We start from the raw sequence: 15,214 nt of genomic DNA on the forward strand, positions 1-15,214 counted from the left end.
AGGTGTAGCAAAGCACACCGGGTCAGCTAGTGTTAATATAAACCGATTTGAAATCATAGAAGAATATGATCTAAATTATATCAGTTATATCTGTTACGTCAAGCGCAAAATAAGTGTGTTTTCCTTATAATGGACAAGTATTCAGTCCCTTCTATCTTTGGATTGGTAACAGAATTTTGTGGAGGTAAATGTCCGTTCATAGAAAGGTATTTAATTGTTAAAACTGCGTCATGGTTATTCAATCATTAAAGCCGTAAAAATATCGTTTCCGTGGAAAAAAAATTCAAAACATTTTTTTTTAGGTTGCCAAAAGGCTTCAATATTCCCTATTAAATCAAGTTTTTGATCAAAACTTGTATCGCATGTCGACAGACTTGGTAGGCTGTGGAATAACAAAGCGGACGCTTTTTTTTCTGACAGTGAGAATTGAAATTCCAAAAATTGAAAATTTGGGAAGTTTTTTTAAAGAAGTGATCGAGTATTGAAGAATTTATGGAACTGGCCAACCCGAAGACAAATTCAGCATTAAGATTTGAATTTTCTGAAGAAGCGCACCCGGTAGTCTCCTCAACATCATCCACCTGATCCATCTGAGCCAAGAATAGTCGACACCTGGAAGAAATGGTCAAGTATCGAACATGGGGCCCCTCCATAGTTGCAAGTATCGTTAGCTATGGTTTCAACGGCAGTGGAAGCCATTCCTGTGCCCTGGATCCTTCGAGGTCAAAATTCCCCTTTGCTTTGGTGAGCCCGTTCTAATTTTTACTCCATATGAGATTTCTTCTCACATATATTTGTTTCGTTTATCTAAAAATGGTTTCCTCGTAAACATGATTTTGGTTTCCTTTTTCAAACAATTTTCAAAATCGATAAAAATGTATCAAAATTAGTCTTTTAGATTAAAAATGCAATGATAAACTTGGCAGAAAATAAACTAATGAGTTTTTTATATGTAGTTTAATGCTTTGGAAGCTGATTTAGTGAATTTTTAAGGCTAAACTTAAAAAATTTTAACTGATTTCAAAAGATTTTCAACGTTTTAAACATTTTATATTACAACTTCAGTTTTGAAATTTGAGTAATAGATGTATCCATTTTATCACTATTTTCTTGAGTAATCGAATTTTAGTTGAGCTGTCAGGTATGCTTTGATAACTGATTTGTTATTGAATGTTGAATAGTTTTTTTTTCGTGTTCAAAAGCTGTTTTATTCCAATTACGTTTTTTCACTTGGCATTATTTTATTAAATATTTCAAATTGAATCTATAAAAAAGTTATTATTTCTGTTTTTCATGCATAACATCGGAGGCTATTTGAAAAAAGAAATGTATTGAGCAAATCATGGTAATATCCAGGGATTATGGACAGTATCTTCTGTTAACTACAAAAATAACAATATTTTTGTTTTGAAGAAGGTTAAAAAAATCATTTTTCAAAATATTGGAAATAATAGCAATGAGTTCTAATATTTTAAAGATTCGTTTAAACAAATCTTTAGTTAAAAAGAAAGTCATCTGTTAATAAGTTTTAATTGATAAAATATAAAAAAGAGTTCGTGCGATCTACACAAAGGAGTGCAGGAATATATTCTTCAAGATCACAACACAGTCAAAAGTGTCTCCAGATCAAATCCTTTTACCCAATCTCCCAAAAAAAATTATTTGCTAGGATGCAGAGGTAACCTCGGTCCTAATGCACAATTTTTTTTTTCTTTCTTTCATCCCTTTCTCTTTTTTCATACCTATCCATTGACTACTAGGACGTGGCCGGCGCCGTTATTGATGTTAAAAGAGAGAGCATCAGTTTTGGACATTGTGAATGTGTTGTCAATCCCAGACACCATTCTTTTGACCTCTGATCAAAATTGATGGCCTCGGTCAATCACGGAGTAGCAACCATTGGCGATGTGGAATTCATTCTACTGAGCCACGCCTGCGATTATGGAGTTCGAAATGCGTTGATGTTGTTTCAATAAAAAGAATTGTTAAATGTCAATATAACAAGCTAAAAACAATTAAAAAAAAATTAAGCATTTTCGGGTTCCATATTTTAAGGTGGATGTGAGTAGTCAATCAAGCTAAGCTAAGCTAAGCTAAAACTTGTATCGCATGTCGACAGTCATATCTGTTTCACCTTTAGAATGCTTATAGTGTTAAGAAGAGTCAAAGTTCCTTTAATATCGTACTCTGATATTTCGCATCATACGTCAATCCTGGTTCTGGAATCCACTGCTACAGCTTCGTGCAGTGTTAATATCGCTTGTTTCAAATTTGGCCTCACAGAAGCTCATTGTAGTCGTCTCACCACAGCGCTAACTGGTCAGTTAAATAACAATATATAAAATCAAGACTTTGTACTCTGAATCTCCTGTATGGTTAAGCTATGATTCAGAGGTACTATTGTACCTATATTCACCTTCCGCTTAGTGTGTACATGTCCCTCTTTTGCTCGACTTCATTTTTTTTTTAATGTATGTCAGAATTTAACAAAGAAAGTTAAATAAAAGTCCTTATTTCCAATATTATGATTAAAAAAAGCTTCATTGCTTAAAAATCCCTATGTGGATAGGCTAAATGCCAACTTTGCCATTATAATAGCGTTTATTTGCCCTCATTGTAGCATCCTGGTTAGAACATTTTCTGATCATTGTAAACTCAAATCTCCTGAATTTTGTAGTTGTGAATCAATAATGTGTGAATCTTTTTAGCTCATATATGCCTGTTTTTAGTTTGCTAGAAAGCTTTTATGTACTCTCGCCTATCCTGTTATAAGTGTATTTAATTCTGAGAATTTAAACTAAAATAACAATCAGTCATTTTTCACCCAATGTGGTTAAAAGCTTCAATGCTTCAAAATCCCTACGTGGATCGGCTTTATGCCCTAAATATTTATTTATTTTCTAATCCTTTTATGGTTTTCAGGTTTCTCAGGTATATGATGAAATCTGTAAAAAAAAGGCTAGGCACAATTTTCCCGTTTGTTTGGATAACGTGCCGCTATCAAGCCTACCCCTTTTCTGATACCTGATACCTGATACCTGCCGAGTCCCATGACCAAAATTCAGCGCCAGAGCTTACAATTAAAGGAAAGGATAGATAGAAAATGAAGTAAATCAATTATTTAATGCTTAAAACATTAATTTACATAAAAATTGATCGTAAAGTAGCAAAATGATTCCGAAGAAATCTGGTTCATAGTCACAAAAACATTAATAAGTAACAAGTTAATTCTACTAAAATTATTTTTTCGACAAAAACCAACCGATGAACAACGCTCAATAGATCAGTCTTCGGTCAGGATGGATCCTTCGTGGGAGATTTCGACGATCTAATGTGTGATCGGTAGGTGATACTTGAAGTGTTGTTTCGATAACAAAATAACAAACTTTTTTCATTACTTTTTTTTTATATGCACAACAATATCAATACCACTGTTTTCGTTTATTACCCAAGAAGATTTTCCCGGACGATATCTCCTTCTTTGTCTTGAATCCAGCATACTTTTGGTCGGTGTTATCCACGTATCCGTAACACGCATTTAATTAAATGATGATGATGTCTGATAAATTCGCAGCTATTTCAAAAGAATGAAAACAAAGTTTTGGAAAAACACATCCCACTTGACGAAAAAACCTTGATTGAAATCAGTTTGGAATCAAGATCTTTCGAAAATTTTCTTCCGTCATCAAAAAAAAGGTAAACAAATGGAAAAAATATGTTAGAAAAGTACTTGCCACTTGCCGATAACTTCAGCACCAGAGACTCATTTGCGAATAATCTCTGATCGAGGGTTAGAATATTCGCATATGAGTCACATGAGTGTTTTATTGAAATTTCTCCGTAATTATTAGTTAGTATTAGCGCAAAAGTAAATAAAAGTATTCTTTGAGGTGTTTTCTATCCGAACTATTGATAGGTTTTGCCAACAAACGATCGTATGCATCGATGCATACGATTGTTTTCATGAAAACAAGTTTAAAACTTTACAAGCGTTTTTCTCGGTTTGCAGTTTTTACACATGGGACTCTTATGCGAGTAGGGGCAGTACAGGACTATGCAAGTATTTTTGCATTTTTATAATCTTTCAAAGTTTTGTGGTTTTCGAATAACGATTTTGAAATCTTCGTTTAGATGTTTTGCGGAATTTTAAGTAACGTTTACATGAGTAAATTTGAACTTTCAGGTTTGTATGGGAAAATTGAACATTTTGTTCTGAAAAATCAACATCATTTTTGTTTCTTCTGTGCTAAAAAAAATCAATTAGTGTCTAAGAAAGCCGAAGTTAGAAGCTGTATGTTGCACATATGAAACTTTTTTTTAAATTTTCTTAAGATCATGACCACAAAAAATGTAAAAAAGTTATATAAAACCCGTTCTTATATTATCTGAGAATCACATTATAAGCTGTTCTAAACTAATTAATATAATTCGGTTGAGGAACAAGAGAGTTTTAGCGAAAAAGGTGTTTGAGGTCACTTGACCGCTCGCGGTAAATCAGAAAGGGGTTGGCTCATAAGCGGCACGTTATCCAAATATACGGGAAAATTGTGCCTGGAAATGTCCTTTGTTCTATTAGTAAGAACATTTCAATATTTGAAGAATCATAGATGGTTAGGATAAGATTAGAAGAAAATGACACGTGTTAAAAATTAGCATGTAGAGAATTTTAAGAAGCATTTTCATCACATATTAAATTTTTGTTCAAGTAAGGATCAACTTTTCAAAATTGTTGATCAAAAAATGTTGTCAAAATTATGAATAGTTGATAATTATTATTCTCTAATGACTTATATTGAACACCATGTCCTAATCTAATCTTATTCTAAATATCTACGATTCTTCAGATCTTAAAATTTTCTAACTAATATAACATAATATTCACTGATATGATCGTAAAAATTTAATTAACAAATTCAGAATCTGAATTCGGAATCCTGAATCGGAATTCTGAATCTATATTCTCGATCTTAATCTGAATCCTGATCTGAGTTCTGAATCTGTATACTGAATCTTGATCTGAATTCTGGATTTGAATTCCAGAATTTGAATTCTGAATTTCAGCGTTGTTCCACTGACCACTCTGACATGACACTTAGAACAAAAATTCAACCATTTTCTGTCTAATTTTTTGTTGTCAGATTTTGCAGGTTCTGAAAAATTTGACAAAAAATGCCCTGTAGGAAAAATGGCCCTGTTTAGCCCGATTTTATCGTAGAAATTGCGTGTTTTATTTTTAAAGTTGGGTGACATTTCCTAACTGGGATAGCTTTTCTTCAAATCGATCGATGCGCACTCTGGAATCGACATTGCGTACTGTTGGAAAAATTATCCAGAAAACGAAATCGAGTGTCCAGTCAGTATGGTCAGTGGTTGTTTTAAGAATTAAAAAATAAAAAAAAGTTTTTTTTGGCTTCAAAATTGAACCTATGAATGGATTGAATTTAACTTCGCAAATGAAATTTGATAATATATCATTAATTTTAAAATTGTTTTGATCTGAAGAATATTTTGTTTTTTTTTTTTATAATGTTCCCAAAATTTATATTTGTTTTCGGATTGCCAATTCGTTACATTTTAGTTTATACCAGCACCCAAAATCTAACACACAAATTAACACCTACATCGATTGAGTCTCGGACACGGGCTGTTTCTTCTGCTCTTGGATTTTTTCATAAAATCCTTTCCACATCGCTTCCTCATCCATGGTTGTTTGTGTAGGTTGTGAAACTTTCAAGATTCTGATTCTGATAAGCTCAACACTCAGCACAGATTACTTAACACACTGCAACGCTCGAAAAAATTTTGTCATCAATTATTTTATCTGTATTTTTTTCACTTCATTTCACTATCCCATGCAACTATCACTTGAATCGTTAGCGAGTATGTATATGCAACAACAAAATTACTTACTGACGATGAAATCTAAGATAGGCTTGTAGATCTTCTAAGTGTAGATCGAGTAAGACCCATTCGTCTTTCAGGTTCACCAGCTCCCAGTCCAAGAAATAATCATCAAATTCACTGAACATTGTAAGCAAACTTATCAAATCAGACTAAGTTCATCAGGCTGGATCGAGTCTTTCTGATCATGAACTTTCTCCGCTAAGTTCAACAATCAACTAATTGCAATTCTACAGCTATGAAAAACTTCGGACTGTAAAATGCTTAGCTATACATTACGTCTGGCTGCCAATATCCGACGACCTGAGGCATCATTCCTGGACAATAACCGAGAGATTTTAAAGGCCAATGCATGTCCAGCTGTATGCAAAAATCCCCCCGGCCGCATGGGCTTATGGTAGATTCCCTTTTGGGCCGATAATTGTTTAAGCACTTCGCACTATCAGCACAGTACGTGCTTTAACCTTCGAATAATTCGAAGAATGACTGTTTAAGTCGGGATATTTAACGAAAGCAAACGTTTCAAATTTCATTTTCGAACGCAAAATGAATCATGCCTGAGTTTTTATCTCATCAATTTTGATCCTTTATTCATTGTCTATTCATAGTACAAAAATGAGAATTTTACTCATAAGCTGATTCTTATTGTACTGTTGATCATGATCACCACACTACCGTTCCTTGTACGAAAAGTCTTAAAACCTGCGCTTTGCTTTAATCTTTCCAGCAATTTTGAAGCACAATCAATTAGTTAGTACCGTAGAACAGGGTAACATTGATCACCGGGGTAGCTTTGATAAACATGAAATTTTTTTCACATAATCATCACTAACTAAGTCTAAAGTTAAAACATCTTATAACTTTTTTTCTATGTTTAAAACCCTAGTTGAGTTTCAAATTGGAAAAAAACTTGGTTGGTTTTTGAAAATTTCAAATTTAAGTAAAAATGTAATTTCAAAATCTTGAGCTATCTATTTTTTCGAAGGCTCGCAAACAAACACCCTTCCTAATGAAATCATAGCGTTTAGAAGCAGCAGGTTGATTTATGTGAGAGTTCAACTTTTTTCCTTAGAAAATGTATAGTTTTGGTGTAGCTTTTAATTGTTTTTTTTGAGGTAATTTTTTTATGTTTAAAAAATATGGACATTTTTTAAGATAAGCCGGTCTAGGATAAAAGGCTAGAGAACCCTTCTATCAAATGGTAAAGTTTGAAGATTAAAATCAAAAGGGAATAGTGTAAGGGCCTAAGGAATTGAATGAAGGCAAATTTTCATTTTTTATTCAGTAGTTAAATTTTTTTAAGCAACATTTAAAAAATTAGTCCCTTAATTTATGCAGCATCATTGGCCATCTTGATTTTAATTGTTGTTCGGCTTTAACACATTAGGGACCGCGATGTCGTTTTTTGGACCGATGAGAAATCTAAACCAAGAAACACCGAAATTCAGCATTGTATATCTCAAAATTCACTGGACCAAGAGTTACAAATTTAGTATCCTTGAGCCACCGAAAGTTTCGAATTCAATTTTGTAGGAGTTCATGATAAGTTTTCTATTATTTGAGTTTGTTCCGAACTGCCTTAGCAATACTATAAACTAGCGCTACTTTTTTGGTTGTAGTTTTCACACTCTTCAACCTTTTTCCTGAAACATGTAAAATTGTAATTTTGTTTTCAAATTTCTTTACGGTATCGAGTATTTCTGCTCTGTTCAGCGACGGAATTTAATGAAATTTCGTAAAAACGTTCATTGGGAATTGACAAAAAAAACTTTTAGTTTTTGGTTTCAATTTTAGTGCGTTTTGTCTTTTACGAGCGATCTACTTATGTTGCGTCATATCACACGATTTTTTCCATAAGGATTTTGCTTCTGATATGACGCAACAAAAAAGGTTTACCTAAGTGTCAACTCGCCAAAAGTATGCATTGTGTGTAACACGAAACTTTGCGCCTAGAAGACGCAATAAAATACGTATAGGTAAACGAATAGACGGTTGTATACTGGTTACCGGAATTCCAAAAACCATTTATCGGACTGCTATTCGGAAATTCATTTACCAGAATGAACCGTTTACCAGACTGCTATTTACCGGAATGAACCATTTACCGGACTGACATCAAACGGAATGCACTATTTATCGGAATGCCATTTACCGGATTAAGATTTTTTTAGTAAAAATCTATGATTGTATCCCGTTTATCCGAAAACTTTTAAAAATCGTTTTGGAAGCCGACTCCTCACGCTGCGCGTTAGAACTTGAAAGATATATTGTTCTCCATGCTATCACCCAAATTTAATGGTATAGTCCGGTATATGGTATTCCGGTGAATGGTACTTCCGGTTAATGGTATTCCGGTAAACAGTATACAACCGAATAGACAATTAAATTTGAAAAGAATCCGAATTTTCATCACAATATATGTCTAGAGTTCGTTGTAAACCTAAAAACCCTTTCAATTTCGTTGCGCCACATCTTAAAAAAACCTCTTTTCCTCTAAAACCAAAACTGTAGAAAATTTGCTCCAAGCGCCTTAACATTCGTCGTGAAAATCGGCATTGAGAACTTTTTGATGCCGGGAATTGTTCCTACGAAGTTTGTAGTCCCTCGCCCTTCTTGAAAGAGGGGACACCGTACGAATTAAGAGAAGAATTAATCGGAACTCGGGTTTTCGTGGGAAAGTTTCAACAAATTTATTGTGTGTATGTTTTTTGTGGAGAGAGGAACCTTTTGGCTAACAATGTTATGTATGTGGTTTTAATTTTTTCATAAGCATAATCAGTGTTCGGCATCGCTAACTGAAAAATTAGCGCCGCTAATTAAATCGCTAACTCATACAAAGTTAGCGATCGCTAGTTCAAAACGCTAAATGTGCCAACAAAGTTATCGCTTTAAGCTTAAAGCGCTAATCGCTAACAATTTACCAACATTAAGGCCGGAACAAATATTAAATTTATCTTTAGTCACGCACTTCCCCCTTTCGATTTTTCCAACTCCCCAAGGGGTAATTAATGAAGTTTCAAGTATTTAATTTAAAATTAGATACATTGATTGTATTTTCATAAAATTATATGAACAAAACCAAAACTGTCAAAGATAGGAGTTTTAACGAGTTTCTGTGTTCTATAAATTAAAATAAACGATTTTCGAACAATTAAAGTAAGAGCAAAAGAACAGAATCCCTAGCCGAAGAGGGAGAAAGAGCCGCCGCCAATGGAAATATCCGATTACTTTATGACATTTCTCGCCGCCTCAGTGGTGCAAGGACTAATGCAAGAAGGCCGCTAAAAGACCGAGCAGGTCAGTTATTGACCGATCGAACAGATCAGCTCAAACGATGGACTGAGCACTTCGAACAACTCTTCCGAGTCACGAATAGCGATGGCCAACAGAATCTGCAGCTCGAAGCGCCAACAGTAAGTCGCATAAATGGCGTCAACTCGGAAGCGCCTTCGCTGGCTGAAATAGAAGCGGCAATCAAAAACATGAAATCCAACAAAGCACCTGGGATCGATTGTATCCCTGCTGAAATGCTGAAAGCCGACCCTGCCCTATCAGCACAAATGTTGCACCGTCTTTTCGCTGACATCTGGGATACTGCAACATTCCCGGCCGACTGGATGCAGGGTATCCTTGTAAAGGTCCCGAAGAAAGGAGACCTGACAGAGTGCGGTAACTGGCGAGGCATAACGTTGATCTGTACAACCCTCAAAGTACTCTGCAAAGTGATTCTGAACAGGATCCAGGAGAAAATAGACGCTACACTCCGACGGCAACAAGCTGGATTCCGATCCGGACGATCATGTGTGGACCACATCACAACGCTACGAATCATACTGGAACAAATCAACGAATTCCAGGACTCTCTTCTGCTGGTGTTCGTTGATTTCGAAAAAGCATTCGACCGACTTAACCATGAAAACATCTGGGCGACTCTAAGGCGACGAGGGGTCCCAGAGAAACTAGTCCATCTCATCGAAGCACAGTATGAGGCATTTTCGTGCAAGGTCTTGCACGACGGTGTCTTGTCCGAACCAATCCCGGTAACTGCTGGAGTGAGACAAGGATGTATTCTATCACCGCTACTTTTTCTAATCGTAATGGATGAGATTCTGATTGGATCGATTGACTGTGCACCGAACCGAGGATTGCCGTGGAATCCTTCAACAATGGAGCAACTGAACGACCTTGACCTGGCTGACGATATTGTTTTGCTCGCCCAAACACAACCAGATATGCAGAGCAAACTCGACGACCTCACCGAAAGTTCCAAGGCAGCAGGTCTCAAAGTCAATGTCGGAAAGACCAAGTCGATGGAGATCAACACAGGAAATCCCTCCAGTTTCATGGTAGCTGGGCAACAAGTTGAGAAAGTGGAGTGCTTCCAGTATCTTGGTAGCCAGATTACGCCTGATGGGGGTACCAGAAAAGACATCGAAACACGGATCAGAAAGGCCCGATTTGCGTTGGCGAGTCTCCGAAACATCTGGCGGTCACGCCAGATCTCTCTACGAACAAAAATCCGAATCTTCAACTCAAACGTCAAATCCGTATTGCTGTACGGGTGCGAAACTTGGTGCACATATGCGGTGACGACGCGAAAACTGCAAGTATTTGTAAACCGCTGCCTGCGGAATATCATCCGCGCTTGGTGGCCTGGCAACTGGATCTCGAATGAGGAACTACATCGCCGGTGTCATCAAAAGGCGCTAGAAATCGAGATTCGGGAACGTAAGTGGAGATGGATTGGGCACACGCTGCGAAGAGATGAAAACGAGATTTGCAGAGAGGCGCTAGATTGGAATCCAGAAGGTCATCGAAGAAGAGGCAGACCCAGAAATTCGTGGCGGCGAAGCCTAGCCGCTGAAATCCGAACTGTCGACGAGAATCTTGACTGGGACCAGGTGAAGACGCTGGCTCCGGATCGTCAACAGTGGAGGTCTTTTACCACGGCCCTATGCACCGGAGGATCGGCGCGGGATCATTAAGTAAGTAAGTAAAAGAACAGAATGTGGAAAATGGGAACAATATCTCTCTTTCTTTTATTTAAAAGTTGGTTAAAAATTTACTCGATTTATTGGTTTTGTGCAAAGTAGATAGTATGCAATTTTGTTGCAAATAATCTTTTGTGCAATTCATTGTTTTTTTGTTTTGGCATTATTTTTCATAATCCTCATTTAAAATCTTTAACCTGTTTTCTCCTTTTTCAAATTTGCAGGAGCAATGTCAAACGTTTATACAATTTCTATTTGAACTTAAAACGAAGACTACAATAGTGATATTATCTTATATTTATATAAGCTGGTCTGTAAAATCTCTAGAAAATAGTATTGTGAAAAGTAAATAGCTCAACCACTTGAAAACAAATGCTGATGAAGAGATGTTGAAAATAGTTTTATATTGTTTAACACCTTTTATTGTTATCTTCTTCTAAAAGTTGCTAAAAAAAAGTGCTTAAAGAGTGAAAAATGACACTAAACACATCTTTTCTCTATCTCTAGTACGCATTCCTCCAATGAATCCAATTAAGCAATCAGAATGATGCACAATGTCAGTTTGACTTGATTATTGAAAAAAAGTTTATTCTATCACTAAGAATTCGAGAGATTGATACAAATCTATGGGAGTTAGCGATCTTCAATTAGCGGAACCAAAAAATAGCGGAACTTTTCAATTCGCTAAATCAATCCAAACTTAGCGGCAAAATTAAACCGCTAACAAAAAGTTAGCGGACTAACTAGCGAATAGCGGATTAGCGCTTTTGTGCCGAACACTGAGCATAATTGATGAAAAACTGTCTAAATCATGCTTATTAACATGAATTAACTTGCACAAATGTGCTGATGTAGGTTAGGGAAAACTGTACAAGACGCACTAGTTAAGCATAATCGCTGTTTACAGCGATAACAATCATCAAAGAAACAGATTTACGTTTTATCCAGAAGAAAAAATATGAAAAAAACACGATTTTGAATATATTTTTGTAAAAAAGTGAAACAGTCAGAAAACAAACCGCGGGGTAGATCGCCAAAACTATTGGACAGAACGCGCCATATGTACTTTAGGGGAGAATGAGGATACTTGATCCCTGGGGATACTTGATTCCTTAGCTATATCTCGAAACTGGAATGTCTTACAAAGATCAAATGTTCTAGAAAAATGTGCCCAAATGAGCAAAATAACAATACTTGTAGTTTAAAAAATTTTAACATAATAATTGTTTGAGTTATTGAACTTTGTTTGAAAAATTTCACAAAATGTAACTTGAAGATCTTTTTTCATCACTTTAAAATGTTCCTTACATGGGAAAATTATGAAAAAAATATTTTTTCCAATGTATCAATCGTTCGAGCGTAAAATGAACTTCATAATGCCATATTTTCAAAGCAATGGAAAACTCTCAACTTTTTTCAGAAAAAGTTTTCTAAAATGTTGATTATGGGTACAATTGATCCCCTAGAGTTGGGTACAATTGATCCCCCTTCCAAACGGCATATTCTTTTTCTGAACTGATCGTTATGATTGCTGATTACGAAATTACTAATATTCATCCAAAAACTAATATTTATCAAACAATTGTCCAAAGAAAAGAGCAAAAATAATTATTTTTTTCTTAATTATAAAAAAAGCGCCTTTAAGTATGCAATGTTATTAGCGTTGAGACAAAGTTATAGAATTTTCTTCTTATGTCTGCTATAAATTGTGAAATGAGAACAAACATGATTAAAATAGTCAATTAACATTCTATCTTGGGGTTTTGTTTGATTTTTATACAAGGATTAGGGCTTCCTGAATAAAATATCGAGTCTCCTTCAATAGGGGATCAAGTCTCCCCTAACTTCAGAAAAATCGCATTTTTTTTACTCCCACGAAAATGCTTCTAGTTCATCAACGGGTTCAAGTATCGTTCTAATTTTTGGAGCATAGAAACTTGAAGTTACAAGCTGTCAGAAAATGTCAAAGACGGCGAGTTGCTTAATTTTTCCAAAAAGATATGGTGAAAATAAGAAAAGGGGATCAAGTATCCCCACTCTCCCCTATATACTTTTTTTTTACCCTTATAGATAAAACGCCTTCAGGTAGGCAACGAAATTCGATTTCTTGACTGATTTCGCGACCAACATGGCGGCAGAATTTTGGTGCACCAGAATTTTGGTGCACTTTTTTACTCGAACAAGGACGAAATTTGTCATAATTATGCATTGTTATCGTAATTTGGGAGTCAGCAAAATGGCATTTTGTTTTGATATTGATTTTGATTTTGAGATTGATTTTAGTTCAAATTTGTGGGAAATTAAAATTGTACAACAAAATATTTATAGTTTTTCGAAAGTGCATACAAGTGGAAAAACGATAGGCTGTAGTTTCATCAGATTGCGCAAGCTGGTTCACCATAAAACCTTATATGTTACCCATGAAAAAACTGGTTTCACGCTGATTCCATTAATCCTTCTGTTTCTAAGAACTAAACTCATTTTTGGGAACTTTTCATCTAATAAATAATGGATAAGTTTGTTTGCTACAATAAAAATGAAGAAAAACATTATTCAATACCATAGGTTAGTGTATTTTTGAGGCAGAATGGCATAGGCCATCTTACCCCGCTGTTGCGTCTTGTACAGTTTTCCCCTACCATTATTTGTTTTTTTTTTTCTTCAAGCGAGGCGTGCTTAGTGTGCTACTGTATTTACTGCATGTACCTATCTGTTAATTTTTAAGATGTTTCATACGACGCCGTAATGAAAGCTCACATAAGATTTTTTTTATATAAAGGATAGTGTTTATAGGTTGCGTTTTTTCAAACCCTTTAAACTCCCCAAAGATGTGCCTCAAGGAAGTCTCTTGGGACTGCCATTGGTCATCCCCCTCCCCCAGATCATTTGTAAATCATGGGAAAGCACGCTTTAAAATTTTTAAAAAACTTGTTGGAGTATGGAAATATATACTACCTGAATGACATCTTTGAAGTTGAAATTTTAGCAACACGACAAACCACGAGCACGAAAATTTCAATGCGAAACGGATTTGAACTTCAAACAATGCATCTGGAATCACACAAAACTGGGGAAACACGCAGTTAAAGGCGAGGCCCGAGATATTTTTACCAACGTCATTATTAGTTGTATGTAGGTAGTAGGTAACTATTCCAGTGTCATCGAATTCATTATTTCTCACTCAGCTGCCGACTCGATCAGGGGCTGTTCTCGCAAATTAAATCGTTGCAAATACATTTGAAGATCGGTTGCCAGCTTTGCCAGCGATAAATGTACCGATCTCTATCTTCATAAGGCAGAACGCTGCAGCCTATAATCAATCCAATTGTCAACTGTATAGTGAAATAATCATTATCTACCTTACATCGTCGGAGTAACGCGTTTAAAATGTTTTGTTATACATATTTTATAATAAATATTTGCATACAATCGAACGTCGGATAAAATAATGCGTTTGAGAAAACAGCAAATATTTGCCTACAAAATCTTAATGTAGTCTAGCATTTATCTTTGATAGAATAAACAACAAACAGTAAGGAACAAACCTAAGTGCAATTTTTTTTTAAATCATACACAATTTGAGAAGGAGAAAGTTTAAGGAGGTTTCCAGTCGTTTATTATAAGATTATAAGTATTTCCAATTACGATGCATCCATTTTTTCCCAGAATTCAAACTTAAAATTTTTGAACCAGTACTCGTGGGGAAAATTGGCTCAAAATTCTGTAAAATTATAGATTCTTCTGTGATTTCGGCAACCTTGCTGTTAACATGATCATTACGAGTCAAGTCACAAATTAAAAAGGTTTATCTTGAAAAACCACTCAAGCAAACACAAAAGTGTGAAATTGCTCAACTTATCAGTTAGTTTCTAAATTCGTAACGATCGTGCTGACTCCGTAGGTGTTATGAAAACAAGCAAACATTGAAGTGAATTGCTGGTCCAATCCATTTATATGCAAGAAATGCTGTAAAAATAGACTATTTGAATGCTCTTAACAACACAGTACTACCGTTGGAAGCATAATTGTCACATGTTAGGGTAACGGACTTATTTTGGACCGGGTACATATTTTGGACCACCTTGAAGCTCTTTTACAACATTTCTCTCATAAATCATTTTAATCGTGAAAATATTGAACAAATATAGTTAAAGCTACTTCTTTTGATTCTAATCGTATCGAAAAATTCACTCAAATGAGCTGATAAAGTAGAGAAAATTGAAAATAAAGTTGTGATTTTTCACAGTTTTACCGAATCAAGGCCATTTCAGGAGGACGTGCCATTATTGGAGTCAACTTTCAAGAGGTTTTCTGCATAGCTG

At 35.3% G+C, this 15,214-nt stretch overlaps 1 protein-coding gene across 6 annotated transcripts in view; it reads right to left on the reverse strand.

Moving 5' to 3' along the window:
* The window catches only part of LOC129738823 (protein unc-13 homolog 4B), a 90,636-nt gene that overhangs the window by 29,372 nt on the left and 46,050 nt on the right, over window positions 1-15,214 (reverse strand). Inside the window, exon 2 of one of the 6 annotated variants that reach the window (XM_055730120.1) lies at window positions 5,622-5,782. The exons of 2 other annotated variants lie outside the window; for them this stretch is intronic. In XM_055730120.1, the coding sequence (XP_055586095.1) occupies window positions 5,622-5,704 (83 nt within the window). In that variant the 5' untranslated portion in view covers window positions 5,705-5,782. Of the gene's footprint in view, window positions 1-5,621; window positions 5,791-5,910; window positions 6,176-13,847; window positions 14,883-15,214 lie in introns of those variants that run through there. 3 more of the 6 variants (XM_055730121.1, XM_055730123.1, XM_055730119.1) reach the window with 3 other exon arrangements.

Source organism: Uranotaenia lowii, chromosome 1, assembly GCF_029784155.1.
Source record: "Uranotaenia lowii strain MFRU-FL chromosome 1, ASM2978415v1, whole genome shotgun sequence".
NCBI classification, from domain to species: domain Eukaryota; kingdom Metazoa; phylum Arthropoda; class Insecta; order Diptera; family Culicidae; genus Uranotaenia; species Uranotaenia lowii.